The sequence below is a fragment of the Thunnus albacares genome, chromosome 1 (assembly GCF_914725855.1).
Source record: "Thunnus albacares chromosome 1, fThuAlb1.1, whole genome shotgun sequence".
Lineage (NCBI taxonomy): Eukaryota > Metazoa > Chordata > Actinopteri > Scombriformes > Scombridae > Thunnus > Thunnus albacares.
Window position 1 is genome coordinate 30,645,181 of NC_058106.1, and position 16,467 is coordinate 30,661,647.

The 16,467-nt window shown below is 39.8% G+C and overlaps 2 protein-coding genes across 2 annotated transcripts in view; one reads left to right on the forward strand and one right to left on the reverse strand.

The window, feature by feature from the left end:
• Window positions 1-1,716: 1,716 nt before the first annotated feature.
• Window positions 1,717-3,656, reverse strand: LOC122988660 (relaxin-3 receptor 1-like). Its single transcript, XM_044361144.1, has 2 exons — window positions 2,242-3,656; window positions 1,717-1,935 (listed from the first exon to the last, which is right to left on the reverse strand). The coding sequence occupies exon 1, from the start codon at window positions 3,420-3,422 to the stop codon at window positions 2,280-2,282; it is 1,143 nt and encodes a 380-aa protein (XP_044217079.1). The 5' UTR covers window positions 3,423-3,656; the 3' UTR covers window positions 1,717-1,935; window positions 2,242-2,279.
• Window positions 3,657-4,536: 880 nt separating this feature from the next.
• The window catches only part of LOC122984305 (A disintegrin and metalloproteinase with thrombospondin motifs 7), a 91,124-nt gene continuing 79,193 nt past the window's right edge, over window positions 4,537-16,467 (forward strand). Inside the window, exons 1-2 of the mRNA XM_044354670.1 lie at window positions 4,537-5,332; window positions 8,258-8,625. Coding sequence (XP_044210605.1) covers window positions 5,224-5,332; window positions 8,258-8,625 — 477 coding nt within the window. The 5' untranslated portion in view covers window positions 4,537-5,223. The remainder of the gene's footprint in view (window positions 5,333-8,257; window positions 8,626-16,467) is intronic.

Consider the following 16,467-nt stretch of genomic DNA (forward strand, 5'->3'; position numbering starts at 1 on the left):
TGGTGTTATGTATTTCCCTAAAACTTCAGTAAAACAGTACACTGAGGTTATACAGATGAGCATCATATATGTCCAAATAAGATATCTAGCAATCCAAAGGCACAACCTTTGATCCAATAATAAAATAAAGTGTAGGCCCTCCACCACAATGTTTTAAAGGATAGGTTCAGTTTTTCAAGTCTGTCTTAAAACAAAAGTCAGGTGCCCAAAGGAGCCCTGAAAGACGTTTCGCTTACTGTAATCATTTCTCCTGTTCATACTGACCATCAGAAGATCTAATCATAATGCACTTACAATCTAAGTGATGGGGGACAAAATCCACAGTCCTTGTTTTGTGCAAAGAAGGATCTTTTAATGATCAGTCTGAACAGAATGATTACAGCAAGAAAAACCTGGTTCAATGTCCATTTGGGTACCTGAGTGTTGTTTTAAGACAGTCTTGAAAAATTGTGAACCTGTCATCTATTGTAGAGACTAACCCTACACAACAACTAAATCTATGAAATTAATGTTCTCTGATTCAGGTAAAGCTTTGTTTACTCTGCCATGTTTATAAAACAGGACTATATTTACAATAATGGCCTTTTCATCTATCAGTTACAACTTAAGTTGTATTTCTGAATATTTTCATATTTATGTGGTCCAAAAAATGTCATTGAATTTTTAAACCACCAGAACATTTCATTGTGAATGACGGTTGAACTGTACTGTAGACAATGGTTTATATTCATTATTTTTTATCTTAACTCAAGGTCCCCTTTCTGTCTTTTTCCCCTTGTAGCTTTCATATAAATCAGCTATTGGAGTTTGAGCAAATTTCATCCATTGATCCGTGCTGAGAATTATTTGTACTTTAGGGACTGTAGCTTTATTGAAATCTAGTGCAAAAAGAAAGTGTTTTGAAGAGAGTACTGGCCATGGTGGCTTAGGAAAAAGACTTTCTGACATTTTGTATTACCCACTGTACACTATCCCTGCAGCATCATGGACACAAAAATAATTTCTTGTGCCTCAGGGCACAAGAAAGAGGAAGAAGGGAAAGGGACATACACTAACTATCACACAAACCTTGCAGCAGTCCTAGTCGCCTGCAGCCAGGAGACTCACTCAGCCTTGGGCTCCCCGGTGTTTTGTTAGCAGAATCAATCTGAAGAGGACCTGAACCACTCCTAAATGCCAAGTGACAACTGGAATCTCTGCAACCTTTGTTAACCTCTCTATTGAGTTACCTGAGAAACCTTGTGTGTTTGAATAGAGCTGATGTTAAATATGAATTCTACATTAATAGCAGTGCAGGCAACACATGATGAAAAGGAATTTGTAGCTAAATGAATATATACTTATTTGATCCATTATTCGCCTCCATCTAGGTGAGCAGTATTTCTCAGTTTGTTTTTTGTTGTGCAGGGCTGAAGTGTCAAACTCAATGGTGAATGCATGACACTAACTCACAGATAAAAGCAATGATTGAAGACAGAAAAGCGTATGTGACAATATACTGTATAATATATACATAATGTAAGCTTATACTAAAATATGAATTACAGATGAGAATCTTCTATCATTTTACCACATTATTGATGCCTCAGAAATTAAGATGCTTTGTCAAATTACACCCACATGACGTCTACAGCCTAGTTTTTTGTATAAAAGCAGGGAATAGAAGGGTTAAAGAACAACAACCACTTAATACCTCAGATAGAAAATGACTTTATTTACAGACAGGTTTTACAGACTGTACATGAATAGTAATCAACCTTGTGATTCTATTTTAATTTCCAACTCCATTGTAGGCGCTTTTACATCATATAATCCCACCACGATTTGCTGGGAGTCTTCTGCAGGACTCTGCTCTAAAATGCACCGTGTGACGGGGATGTTTTTCTCCCTTGTGTCACATTTGTCGCAGTCACTCTTTTTTTCTGTCGCTTCTCACTATCAAATAAAGGCAAACAATACAATTAAACTAACATTACAAGGGGCAATAGCTTGCAACCGCACTTCAAAGGAGAGAAAAGAAAGAAGTTGAATACACGTTGGTTTATTCTCTCAACGGAATCTACAGGTAGGCTAACTTTGCAGGAATTCAATAAAAGCCACATTACATTTGTCATATATATCCCATGTCATGATGACAAACACACTATGTGTATCCACACAATGTGTTCAAATGTTCAAATTTGGGACGCTAGCGAAAGCATTACGCACGAGTAATGACGGTTACAGGTGGACAAAACAGACCTATAAAGCAGCAGCTATGTTTCACCAGGCTGAAGTTATCAGGCGTGTATGATCTTTTTGGAGCTTGATAAGCCTTTACGGTCTATGATGGACAGCGTGTACTCTCCATTGTCCATAATTTGGAGAGGCACGACTCCCTGAGTTTCTCCCTGCGTAAAAGAACGCGTCGCGCAGCCCTTGTTGGTGGATGGAGTGGAAACTCTCCAAAATAAACCGCTGAGCATCTTCCTGATCTCTGGCCTCATCAGGCAGTAAAGCACCGGGTTCAAGCAGCTGTTTGCGTGCGCCAAGCACACAGTAACAGGGAACACATAGGTGTGCACCATGTAATATGACTTATCCCAGTTGACTGCGTTAAATTTGACCAAGACGCCCCAAAAGGTGATGGCATGGTTTGGCATCCAGCAGCAGAAAAAAGACAAAACCACTATAGCAACAGATTTGGTGACTCTCGATCTCCGTTTGGGGTTGCTGCTGTCCATACTTCTACGTCTCACGAAGCGCAGAAGCATCAGATAGTTGACAGAGACTATGAGCATAGGGATGATAAAAGCTATCAAGATTTTCTGGATATGATAGAGGGCGAGCCAGTCGTGCCCCTCTGGGAACTTGAGGAGACAGAGTTTTTCTCCAGCGACCACCGTTACAGTGGAGAAGATAGTTGTTGGAGCTGTGGCGACGGTTGCCGCCACCCACAGCACCGCGCAAACCCACTTCACACACCGTGACCTTCTGTAAGATTTTTTCTTCAGAGCAGAGGCGACAGACAAGTAACGAGTAACACTCATGGCAGTGAGAAAAAAGACACTTGCATACATGTTCATCACGGTCACTGAGAGGATGATTTTGCACATGGCGTCTCCAAACGGCCAACTGAAGTCCAGCGCGGTGTCCACAGCCCAGAAGGGCAAAGTGAGCACGAACTGGAAGTCTGTTATTGCCAAGTTGATGATGAAAAAATTGATGGTGGACCTCTTTCGACCTTGTCGTAACCTCATGAGGAAAAAGACGAGCAAGTTCCCCACCAAACCCACTGCGCAAACTACAGAGTACACCACAGAGATGAGTATCCTCAGGATGGGGGTGCCGTCTGCGCCGACATCGATGTCTTCGAAACTGAACTTCTCATCGCCGGGCGAACTTCGGTTCACTGCTCCACTGTGGTTAAATATTTCATCCATCTTTAAAGTTGGAGACTAGGCTTCCTACTGCGCGCACAGGTTAGACCAAAATACAACCCGGACACCCCATGCCAAAGTGTCGAAGCTATTTATCTCCTTTCAATGAACAATCATGAATTGTCGTCTTCATCACACCTCTGAGAATGACAGCTGGCCCAGGTTGTGCTTTTATACAAGTGTGTCGCTCCGCTGCTGAGCCACTATTGGTCGGATGAGACATACGCTTAAAGCATCCCGAATCGAGCAGCAAACCCAGGAGTCTGGTTTATTGTTGGGGCTTCACATGAATTTATATTTATCTTTCCCAACCAGACAACTCATTCAGCCTGCGACATAATGTACCGTGCGTAAGGCGTACGTAAAATGCATCCATTGGAGTCATTTATGACCTTTCATCATAATAATTCAATTAAAATATAGGAATTAAGATGTGACAAAGCATCAAACATTATGAGAAAAATGTGAGCACTACTAATAAAAAAGGAAAAGGTAGAGAAAGAATGAAACGCTAAGACCAGGCGACAGAATTAAAACGATTAAAAGTGGAAAATACTGACTGTTTTTGAATTTTTCAGACATATAAAGGTCAAACTCAAGGCAGACTACATTAAACTACATTTTCATCCCCTTTACACTGCTATATGTGCACCTTATTTCAGTTTGGCAGTAAAATATAGTTATTCTCTCCCATGTTTATAAGCATCATCACCAAGAACAGTGTGCGTTTAAGTGTGTGTGCCACAAAACTACTCGCACCTTTATAAGAAATCAAGACTATTGTAACATATCAGAATCGATGTGCATCTAAACTCATATTGGATCCTCATGCATCACCCATACATCAGTGGTCCACAGTGCCTCCATTCTCCCACTAGAGGGGGCACTAAGCTTGGATAGATAAGGTAAAACAGTCATGTTCCGTTTAGCGTCCATGTGGATGTTCTCAATAGACTTGATTATAGTTTTTGAAGTGTGATTCATATTATGCAAACTGCTAATTGAACAACTTTTAAAAAGAGAGAGAGAGAGAGATCGGTTTAAATCATCATAAGTTTAAGACATTGTGTTTAGATGACTGCATGCAGTTCCAATTTCCAAAGATTTCTCACATCACGAACCTCACTGAACTTAATGCCCTCGAACACAGTTTCGTGCATGACTTTGTGAAGGTTTTGTCTCACTGTGTCCCCTGGAGAGGACTTGTTTATTTATTCTGTAAGCAGAGATGTAGTATTGCACAAAACAAAACATCTGATCTGTAATCATTTCTCTGCCTCCGAGTGAAGGCAACAATATCAAAACTGGTCCTCGTCTGACCCATCTAGAACCCAAAAGACCTCAGTTTTGGATGCGACTGTCAATTGGATCGCAGCGCTATATCCGATTTCTTGGAGTAGCATTCCCCTTTAAGCCCCTAGTCCGACTGAAAGATAGCCTATTGTCTTAAGTCCACCCATCTGTGGGGGTGGCTCTGCGAAAGTTTGCAGGGGAAAGTTTTAAAGCTGTCACTGGCTGTCGGGAGAAGACTGATGGAGCACAGAGGGGACAGCTACTCGTAAGCAAACGTTAACACCGAAATACAAACAAGCCAAAAAGACTGAGAATGCAACAAAACCGCCCCGTGGAGGCAGACGATGTTCAGGCCTAAATTGAAGAAGTTTACTGGGACTGTCACAGTTTAAGTGGCTGCAACAAAGCGAAAAGTGCATCCAGCCCAAATGGAAATAATTTGAAATTATAATCGACTCGGTGTTAGAAAAGCATTAAATGTTTATTAACTATAGGCTACCGTCCTGACAAAATGACCCGTTTTGACTGCGGGCTTCACGGAGCTTCTTTCATTCACTTCTGCATCGCACTTCTGACGGTCCTGGAAAGCTGCAAAACGTTTGGATTATCACATGAAACAGGTTAGTCGAGCTTGAAAACAAAGTCTTTAACACATTTGAATTCAAGGATCCATCCGTATTTTGCCGCGTTCTCTGGTATTGTGGCCGCTTTTCTTGTGCACATTTGCTCCACAGCGCATCTAATTCAGCCAGCAGTCCTCACGGTGGAGGGCAGGCCAGCTGTGACTTGTGTTTACAGAGTTCTGGGCTGACTGTAGCAATTAAGTCCAAGGTTTTGCAGCTTGGTCTGGGAGCTGGAGAGACCTTCTTTCCATTGAATCATCAGAGGTTCAAATCCCATCCACCCTTCTAAAGTGCCCTTGAGCAAAGCGAAGAATCCCAGCATAGTGCTGCTGCTGACACTGACCCCTGACCTCACCAGTGAAGGGCAGGAAACAGAATTTCACTTTGGTAATCTGCAGGGTGTGTTTATTATTCTCATAATGGAGTAGGTTTCTATTCTAGTTTGCTAAGAAAAACAGCTCTTCAGCTGTCAGGCCCAATGGTTATCATCATATAAGTGGATTTATCTTCTCATGTATTGTAGAATACACTCTGCACTTTCATCATCACAGTCTTTCCTTTTAGTTCATTGCTTGGATGTAACAAGTTAGGGCTCTCTTGAGACTGGAGAAACAAGCAGAACAAGGAGTCTGGATGCACTCTGTCTCATCCGGTGTAAATCAGCTGTGTGCACTTGAGAGGAAAAACTAAGCACTTTCAGGCAGTGTAGGCAAGGATATGTCACTGAGGGGAGGCAACTCCCCCAAATACTATCAGTTTCAGGTGATAAATGTTGGTGCTGGAATCCCAAATTTTATTTTTAAGCTATCTACCCAAAATAGAAAAACACTACAACACAGGCTTCCTCATGATGACAACTTTGGAGGATCTGTGAGGGTTTTTGTTTGAATTTTTACTTGCATAACCATATTAATTAAGTTCCAGAAGTAAATGTGGAAAGGGGGAGCAGCTATCTTAATACCATATTCATTTGACAACTTATATTTGAAGTGCATTAATAGGAACCTGATCACTAGAGGTGCAACAAGTAGTTGGTTAATTGATTAGTTCATTGAAAGAAAATAAATCTGAAACTATTTTGATCATCAGTTAATCATTTAAGTCATTTTTTTCAAGCAAAAACACCTAACATGATAGCTCTGGGTTCTCGAATGTGAGAATTTGCTGTGCTGGACATGTTCCCCGTTTTATGATGTTTTAGTGAGTTTTAATTGATGATTAATCAATTAATTGACAAATTAATCAGCAGATTAGTTGATAATGAAAATATGTGTTAGTGGCAGCACTACTGATCAATTCAAAAATAATTATGTGTATTTTGTTTTAAAACACTAACTGGAATCATTGTAGATGAGAGAAAATCATTTACATGTTATGAAATCCTTTCAGAAAAAGACTCCTCACATGTGCAACTAGAAAACTCTCAGCTCCATCAAGGCCACATAACCCTACAAGGTTAGGTTTTACTTGGGAAATATTTAGAAATGTTGAAATGCTCTGGACCTGGATCTTCATGTAAAATACACACAGAGAAAGCCAGTCGTGCTGATTGAGTGATGGTAGCAATTTTTTTTGCAATAAATCAAATCCTTTTTAGGAATACTACCCTTTGTTGAAGGTTGAATTAAGACTCATGACCCCTGACTAATGGGTGTAACTAAAAACTTGAAAACATGAGAGTTTGTTTTTCTGATCTTTGTGCACTGATGTATTCTTGAAAATATGTCTGCAGATAGTCCTGTGCAATGCTGAATGCAGAGAGACCTCATCTTACCTTGTCATAAAATCATTAAATCATTGTTTGCATTCCGCTCATTGTTCGTGATTGACGTGAGGCTAATGACGGCATTTGTGTGGATTAAGGAGCAGGTCTTTGCTTCCTGACAAATTACACAATGGCAGCATGTCTGGAAATTATTATGCAACAAGGATTGCTTATTTATACTATGAGCCATGTAGAGTAAATGAGACATTATCGTGAAACAGCTGTTGTTTGGACATCTAATATTATTGTGATTTTTTTTTTTTTGGCAGACTCACATTGGCCATAATACTGGCCATTGGCCATTAATACTGTGTTTTCTTTATGTGCAAATATTATATTAATATAAAAATTCACATAGAAAATGAGCCCTAAAACATGATTTTACTTTGCAATATAATAGAATATATTCTGGTTATTGCATTAAACATCTTGATGTTGGATAAAAGGCAAAACTGTCTTCATGATTACATGAGAGTCACATCCTGAAACTGCTGCTGCAGCACCATCCTTTGTTCTTTCTGTGTATTTTGGTACCACACATGGTTCACAAATGGCACTTAAGTGCAAGACACACATCAAATTTTTTCCTCTGTGCGTAGGTGTACTGAATGTTCATACTGATCCAAAATGTGGATTCTTCAGAGTGTTGAACTAAATTGAACAGATGTGTAATGTTGTACAAGACTTAATTTCCTCTGAACAAAACAGTGGAGATGTATGTATGGATTATAGACTATAATTCCTCCTCTTAAGACATATTTTCTGCACTCTTTCTCACAAAAGTGTGTCTTTCTCACGCTGCCTTTCATGCTGCTGATTCAGCTACTTCAAATCACAGGAAATTAAGTAGTATTGTTTTTATTAAAGGGATGACTTCCACCAACGTTATCAATCCTGCTGCACATGAGACAGAGTAAAAAGTAAAAAGAGGAAAGTAGACAAGAATCCAGTTTGAAGCTGTGTTACCGTTACTCTGACAGACACCGTATACACTGCAGCTGTATTCAAACATAAAAATGACGGATGGGTTTGTTAAGAATTTCCCCAGTTTTGTTTACAGTTTAACAGCCAATTCATTATTTAATTATCCTCCTCTGTCCCATGATTTAATAACCCATCTTCTTTTACATCTTCTCTTCCCACCATGGCTCTGACAGAGAGATTTCTGCAGGATCTGCCTATGTATGAAGTGGTTCACCCCAGTAGAGTGGATGCCAGAGGTCACTTCCTGTCCAACTTCCTGTCTCATCATGCTCGCCGTGTACAGCGCCGGGAAGCCTCAGAGGAACCAGTAGACTTAGATCGTGTCTTCTACCAGTTGTGGCATGGCGGACACAGTCTGTACTTTAACCTCACTCTCAACCCACACCTGCTCGCTCCGGGCTTCCTGACGGAAAGGAGGTACGGTGGCCTGGATGGGGCCAAGATCCAACCTCCTGGATCTTCCCAGTGCCATTTCTTAGGGGAAGTGTGGGATGAGAACACTGTTAAAGGGAACGCAGCAATAAGTACCTGTGATGGACTGGTGAGTGGATTATATACAAACTATTTGAAATTACTTTGTTAATCTCTGTTTGCAGTTGTAATTCAGTGCATTTCAAGTTGATTAGAAATGTGCAACAGAGGGCAGCTGAGTTAAGTGTGTATAATGAGGCGTTAATACCAAAACTATGCACACCGATGTTCAGACCCCAGACTTCTTTGACAACTCAAGGTTCATGCTGCAAGATATAGACGCCCTGGATGTGTTTTTCAAAAACAGGTGCATATGAGTCTGCTATTCAGACTTCCCCTTCGCCTTGCATAAGATCCACTCCAGCCAAGAAATGTCTGACAATTTGTTATAACTACAGATTTTCTCCTCGAAGTTTGTGTCTTGAGGCGGTGGAGCATTTACAGACACACATACAAAAACAGTTTTCTCCTTGCAGTGATGTTTGTTGCACTTCCGAACTCACCATGTAACTCTATCTGTGGCTGAAGAACAAAATAACACTTGCTGCAGTAAATCTGCATAGCAGGCATCCAAACTATAGTCCAAAACCTGCTCACCGGTATTCACAGACTGTTTGTGCAAAATGCAGTCGGCCATTTTTGCTCTGCTCTGCCACGTGTGTTCATGAAGAAAAGAGTTTTTAGACAGCTAATGGATATCACAATGTTACAGTAATATTGTGCCAGATTATATATGGTCCAGGACCATCAAAACTTTTTCCATGTAGCATAAACACACACACTCTCCATTTCTCATTTTTTCTCTGAATTGGTAGATTATTACAGTATGCGATTTTATTTTGATCATCATTGATTTTTTTACAAACTCATTGGTGTATTGATTTTACAAAATAACAAAATAGCAAATTTATTACACAGATGGGCTTGATGCATGGACTTCATCATTCTTAGATAAATCAATACGTCAGAATCTTGGCTACCTCGGAGGTGTGGGCCGAATGCTTTTAATGAAAAGAATCTGAATGTGCTGCTTGGAAAATAAGTTAAGCAACCTCTAACAAGGGTGTGAATGCAGAGATCTTTCTTCGCATGTCTTTTGACTATTAAAGTTAGGCAGCCATCAAAAGTTGCTATGGCCCAGTGTGAGCAGCAGTAGAGAATGCGAAAGTGCTTTAAGCAGACATGGTAATGTGCAAGTTTAACACATACAGTACACATATCCAGAGAGCTGCATTACATACAGTTTCTGTGTGAACCAGTTTCACCGGCTTCACTTCAGAGATTAAAGGATAGGTTTGGTTTTTTTAAACTCTATCTTAATACAATACTGACATGCAAAATGGAAATGGGTCTTGGTCGTTGGAATCATTTCTACTCACCAGACGGACCCTGAAGCTATTTTTTCAGAATGTGACTACACCGTAAGAGATTAGGGACAAAATCTACAGTTTAATCTTGTTCTGTGCAAAGATGTATTCGAGAATTTGGTTGAAGCTAAAATGAGGCCAGTCTGAGGCCTCAGCTCGTTGAGGAGTTTCATTCCGCTGAAACAAAAAAAGGGCATTTAGTTCTTAATAGACTGTAACTTTGGAAGATACCGGCTCGAGTTAGCATACTCAAACTGCTGAAGCATCATAAAAGCATCAACTGAACTTTGGAATGTATTTTCTCACAGAACGAGGGCTGTGGATTGGTCTCCATTTTTTACAGTGTAGTATTACGTTCAAGGGGGAATAGCTTCAGGGTCAGTAAGGAGAGTAAGAATTTGCTACAGCAACCAAGATCCATTTCCACGTACATAAGTGCACATCAGTGTTGAATTAAGACAGACTTGAATAAACCCAAACCTATCCTTTTAACTCACGCCCAGAATTAACACAGTTCACCACATGGGTAAAATGTGTTCTTAATAATGCATTTAATATTGATGATACTAATTTATGTTGGAAAGTAAAACCTTCCCATGAGGCAACATTACAGATGAAATATTTCGCCTTTCTTTTTACACTCACTGTGCTTTACCATATTTATCTGTAAAGTGAACCCTGGTGGCAGTTAGTTGTTGTTTTGCCCACTACACTTCAAGCAAATAAACATTGCTTTACTGATTTAGCATTGCACTCTAGTAAATTATCAGACTCATTATGGACTGTTTTCAAAAAAAAAAAAAAAAAATCGATGCAGCAGAGCCAGAAATGTCATCTTTTTTGTCCATGCATTGTTCTTCCTTGTCGAAACCTGGCGCCTACATCATAATGCAACGTGACTTGTGACTGTAAAAATTCAGGTGCATGTAGCAGCAAATGTAGCCTCGAGCTGCTAGCCTCAAGCAAAGATGAGGACTGGGTTTCAGAGGTCTGGTAACCTCACTTCTTTCTAACTCCACACCCTAGATTCTTTTCATTTTTAAACTTGTAATCTCCAGCCCCAACTGACGTCAACTTAGGCAATTTATCAGACTGCACGCAACTCCCTCTTGAGCCACAAAAGGCTTTATACAACTTTTTCCTCATGTAATAGTACTCCCCCTGTGTAAAATCAATGGAGTTCCCCTTTAGAGGGAAAGGCATCATGTGAGGTGTTCGTTTGGGATGAGATCAATAAGGAGTCTGTTATAATTCCTTGAGGACGAAGTCTGTTTTGCAATTTGTCACTTTTCTCTACACCAGTAAACCAGGCCTTGACACTGGAAAGTGTGCAGTCATGTCCCGAACAACCTGAGTTCTGGGAGATATGGATTCAGTGAGATGCCGGAAAAAAGCACTTGTTCAGCAGCAAAGTTTCAGTACAACATGATATGTACAAAGGAAACACAGCCCACTCTTGAGACAATATAGGATATATGCATGAATTCATGTTGTTAAAACATTATGCTTGTCCTACTTTTCTCATGTCACAAGAAATTTGTCGGCCCACGTTCTGGAGATTGGTCGTTGTTTTTACACACATTTTCCATGATTCTTTGCCCACTTAACTGCCATGTTTTTCATCTCCGCTGACAGAAGGGGAACCAGACACAGTCTCACCACTGTTAGCTTACATGTGTCTGTCTTTGGTTTGGGAACTTCTAACAAAGCATTTCCACCAAGAGAAGCATCACTAACAGCATGTTTTTGTTCATCATACCTTTCTTTTTGAAATCTGTAAGCTATAGTGCACTAAAATTCTCAAACAAAAAGTGTGTTACTGAGAGACTGGAACCACCACATCTTGCACCAATTTATACCCAATTAAAGTCATATAGATGACTTACCAAGTCTGATGTATAATTGAAAAGAAACTGAATATCTTGACCCTGTCTCAATACTGTATATTAAGCTGCAGCTGCATGATTCACTGGAGTAGCTGGCTGTTTTACTGAGTAGGTATATTTAACAAGGAGGTCAATTAGCGTTCAAACCCAAGAATACAAGCGCAAATTAACATACAGTTTAATCCTCCCCAGTTTAAACAGTAGTTTGACCAAGAAAGATAAACCCAATCAGTGTCATTTTGTTTCATATTTGATTCAAAATCCTTTGCAGAGTTTCACATTCTGAAGCCTACAAATCAAAGACATCAAAAGACACATGGTATCCACATTGATGGTGCCCTGCCAGACCGGTACTGCAGCCTGCTTCACTTCGTGCTTGTTTTGCTGACTTTTTTCCCTTTAGTCTGGTCTTCAGCAAGTGAAACACATGATCAGTTGGATTGAAGTCAGGTGATTGACGTGGACAGTTATATCCATTTAACTGTTGGGCCTTTAAAAACTCCTCGCCTGCTTCAGATTATTGTCCTAAAATTAAGGGATTTTGTATCAGAAAGGCTGCGCATCCTACACTGCTCACTTAATAGCCTATAAATGTTACTCAAACACCCATAAAGGGAATACACAGACCTATGAAAACTATGTCACTGTCAAAGTACTTAGATACTGCACGGTAGAACATTTGCCAGAACACTCTTGAAGATTATCCAGAGCCTTTTTGGCAAATTTTTAAGATTTGCATTTATGTTTTTTCTAGTCTGTAACTAATCACATTTCACACTTTTTTTTTTGATGTAGGAGTAATAAATACTACTGACATATGAGGAGAGAAAGGCCTGCTGATAAGTTTTATACCGTTTGCGGATTCTTTGTGTCTCTGTGGATGATTCTCTGTCCTGCTGTTGGAGGCATTTTGGAGGAGATGACATGTCCCAGATTTTATACCTTTGGAAAACATTTTTTTTTGACTGTTGGCTATTTTTGACATATTTGTCTGCACCCTTTATATACAAAGCTGAAGAAATGCAGCTTGGAGGAGCTGGCTGTTTTACGAGCAGGTGTACATGATGAGTAGTAAGTGTGATGAAGTATGTGTGTGTGCTCATAAATGTTCTAAAGCATGAGAGCCAATCTCCATCTGCTTTATCTTTCAAGTCATAATAAGGTTTAAAAGATGTCATATTCAAATTTCAGTAATTCAGTAATCAGTAATCTTTAGTGGGGACTATCATGACCCGGCTCAGGAAGTCACAACAAAATCACCAAATTAAAACAGATTTTAGGTGCCAATTAAACGGAATTAAAGAGGTGATAACTAATTTAAGTATGGTGTGTGGATGTCAGTGAAATCAGTGCTATGTGTGAGGTTTTAATGATGTGTGCATGTAAATGTACGAGTGTGTGTATGGATGCGAAGAGCAAAATACTACAAGCAGGTGTCTGAAAAGGAGAGCCCAGGTGCAGAGTTACTGCAATCAGTCACCTGCAGGGGAGAGACGCAGATTAGAAACAGATACAAACTCTCATACGACACCACAGGGGCCATCACAGGGACACTTACTGTATAAGTACTTACGTATATATGTGTATAGGGATTTAGACCTAATTAAATATTAGAGTAATAAGTATTCAAACTCTATGATGTAAAAACCTTCATATCAGTCACTTTATGTCTGTTATTTTTCCCTTTAGTTAAACTTCTAGCAAGAGAATGAGTAATCAACCGGTTTTCTTCTTCACTTTTATGTACAGTCTGAAAAAACACATATTTTCTCAAATGACAATGAGGGTGATTATCGACATAATCATGCACAGAATAAGAGGCAGCGTAAATACACACTCATGTTAGTGAATCAGCATCCTCCCATCACAGCCTTCTGCAACTGATTACTGAGGGTATTGGGAATCCACAGATCATAGAGCCATGCTGTTTTCCAAAGAAATGGGAGGGACACATATCTGTCAGGATGGTGCAAAACAACACAACAATCTCTAATACAATGTTAGAGATCTTTTATGTAATAATGAGAAGCGAGGAAAAAGACATCACCTCCAGTAGTGAGCATGCGTGCAAGCCACAGGATGTTGACTACAGGTTATTTAATGCCCACAGGTGTCACTAATGAGAAGGAATTTCTGATTCCTACATATTGAACCTTTAAGTCAGACCTTTGACTGAATGATATTGGAAACAGCAATGTATACATGTAGCTGCCCATTAATCCCACAGCGATTTGTCATGCAAATTCGTAGTCTTTCCTCAACCACATAAATAAACCCTGTTAAGTTTATATTGTATGTGGCCAAGTAATCACATTTATCCAGCAGACTCCTACCTGTGCTCATCAAGTTCTTCTTAATTTAATCAGATTGCTAAAATGAATGGAAACGAACACAGTGAACTGCACTTTGCCTTTTAAAAAGTTTTGTTTTTTTGTGTCAGAGTAATTAATATTCCTCTTCTTAGCATATTAGCATACATGTACCAAAACGCCTCCCATTTATTGTTTATCATGTGTGCAGCTTGCTACAGTATGTAATGCACTAGTACTACACAGACACAGACCCTGTTGCTAGTTTCCTAGCGAGCATCAAGATTATTCATAATCAACCACTTACAAACACAATATGTTCAGAACCATTACTGTCCAATCTGTTCATTTATTTTTAGATGATACATTTGAAGCATTGTGCTTTCCTTCAATTTGCATTCTGTCTTTACAAATCAAAACTGCTTGATTTTTATCAACACGAATTACAAGGTATTCAAGCATCTGCAGTTAGTATTGTCATCACATTTCAAGTGTCCTCAACATGAAAGAAAAGCAGTAAACAAGTCTGTTGTCGTACACTAAAGAGCTAATATCAGACATCCTGTTGGGATGCACAGCAGCACTTTTGATTCATACATGGATGCACAGATGGTGATGAGGACCAGGTTAATGGTGCGGACAAAGCGTTTCTCATTTTATTCATCAAAAGTGATCAATTAGTCAACCAAAACATGTCAATCATGCAATCTGAGTTACAAAATGTGCACAACACTCTGTTGTCTATCCCAAAATATCACATCAATATTCCTCCTTTTTTTTTTACCTGAAATATTGTGTACATGAAATGCTTTTGGCTTAAAAGGAAAGGATTCTCCTCAGAATAGTTGTTGTTGTTGTTGTTGTTGTCCAACAGTAACAAAGTGATACAATGAAAGTATCAGTGTCAGACTAAAGCTTTGGTGTGGTGCTACTTTTCTGAACCACAAAAAAGTGCAGAAGCTCAATATTTTTTGCTGAAGCATTTGCTTAAAAAACAATCTGGAATTTATTCCTTGAAGAGGTGGGATGCCACATTGCTGCAACATTTGTGTCAGGCTAAAAATAAATAACATGAGAACTTAATGCAGAGTCACTGAAATAAAACAAAATAAGTGCTCCAGAGGTTTTGTTGGTCACAGTGGTGCGGATGCAACTTGACATTTACAGAGATTCACAGAACACACAAACACGGTGCGGGTATGACAGTTACTTACAGAGCAGAGGCAGTGCAAGGCACATAATGGAAAACAGTCTTAACAAGTCATTTAATTAACTGTATATAACTCAACATGTCCTTGAAATCCTTGAAAGTTTGTGAATTCAATTAAATTTTCAATTCAGTTCAATTCAGTTTCATTTATAGAGTGCCAAATCACTACAAAAGTCATCTCAGGACATTTTTCACATAGAGCGGGTCTAGACTGTACTCTTTAATTTACAATGATCCAACAATTCCCCCATGACCAAGCATTTGGCAACAGTGGTAAGGAAAAACTCCTCTTTAACGAGGGGTGGGTGGGTGGGTGGGTGGGGGGACGGGACGGTATACACACACAGAGAAGCAGAATAACAATAATAGTAGCAACAACATTAATAATTAATAGATCTATGACTAGCAATAACAAATAGCAGCAATTGCTTGAGAAGGACATCCCCGCGGCAGAGGCTCACAGCCCGGATCCTGGGGTTTCCTGCGGATGAGACAGCACAAAGAACTCCGAGGAAGAAGCCAAGTTAGTAACATGCAGTAATGGTACATGAATACATGCAGATGGAGAGGAGGAGAGAGGAGTTCAGTGCATCATGGGAAGTCCCCTGGCAGTCTAGACCCGTAGTAGCATAACTAGGGGCTGGTCCAAGGCAAGCCTGGCCGGCCCTAACCATAAGCTTTATCAAAAAGGAAAGTTTTAAGCCTATTCTTAAAGGTAGAGCGGGTGTCTGCCCCCCGGACCGAATCTGGAAGATGGCTCCACAGGAGAGCTGAAGGCTCTGCCTCCCATTCTACTTTTGGAGACTGTAGGAACCACCAGTAAGCCTGCACTCTGGGAGACCAGTGTTCTAGTGGAGTAATAGGGTACAATGAGCTCTTTAAGATATGATGGTACCTGACCATTAAGAGCTTTGTAGGATTTTACAGGAAGCCAATGCAGCACAGCTAAAATGGGAGAAATATGATCTCTTTTTCAAGTTTTTGTCAGTACATGTGCAGCTGCATTTGGGACCAGCTGGAGAGACTTTAGAGACGTGTTAGGGCAGCCTGATAACAAGGAATTACAATAATCCAGCCTAGAAGTGACAACTATTTTTTCTGCATCTTTTTGAGAAAGAATGTGTGAACCTGAAAAATAAT

What these genes read in the sequence shown, in the direction of transcription:
- LOC122988660 (XM_044361144.1), bottom strand. Translation starts at nt 3,422, where the DNA reads ATGGATGAAATATTTAACCACAGTGGAGCAGTGAACCGAAGTTCGCCC.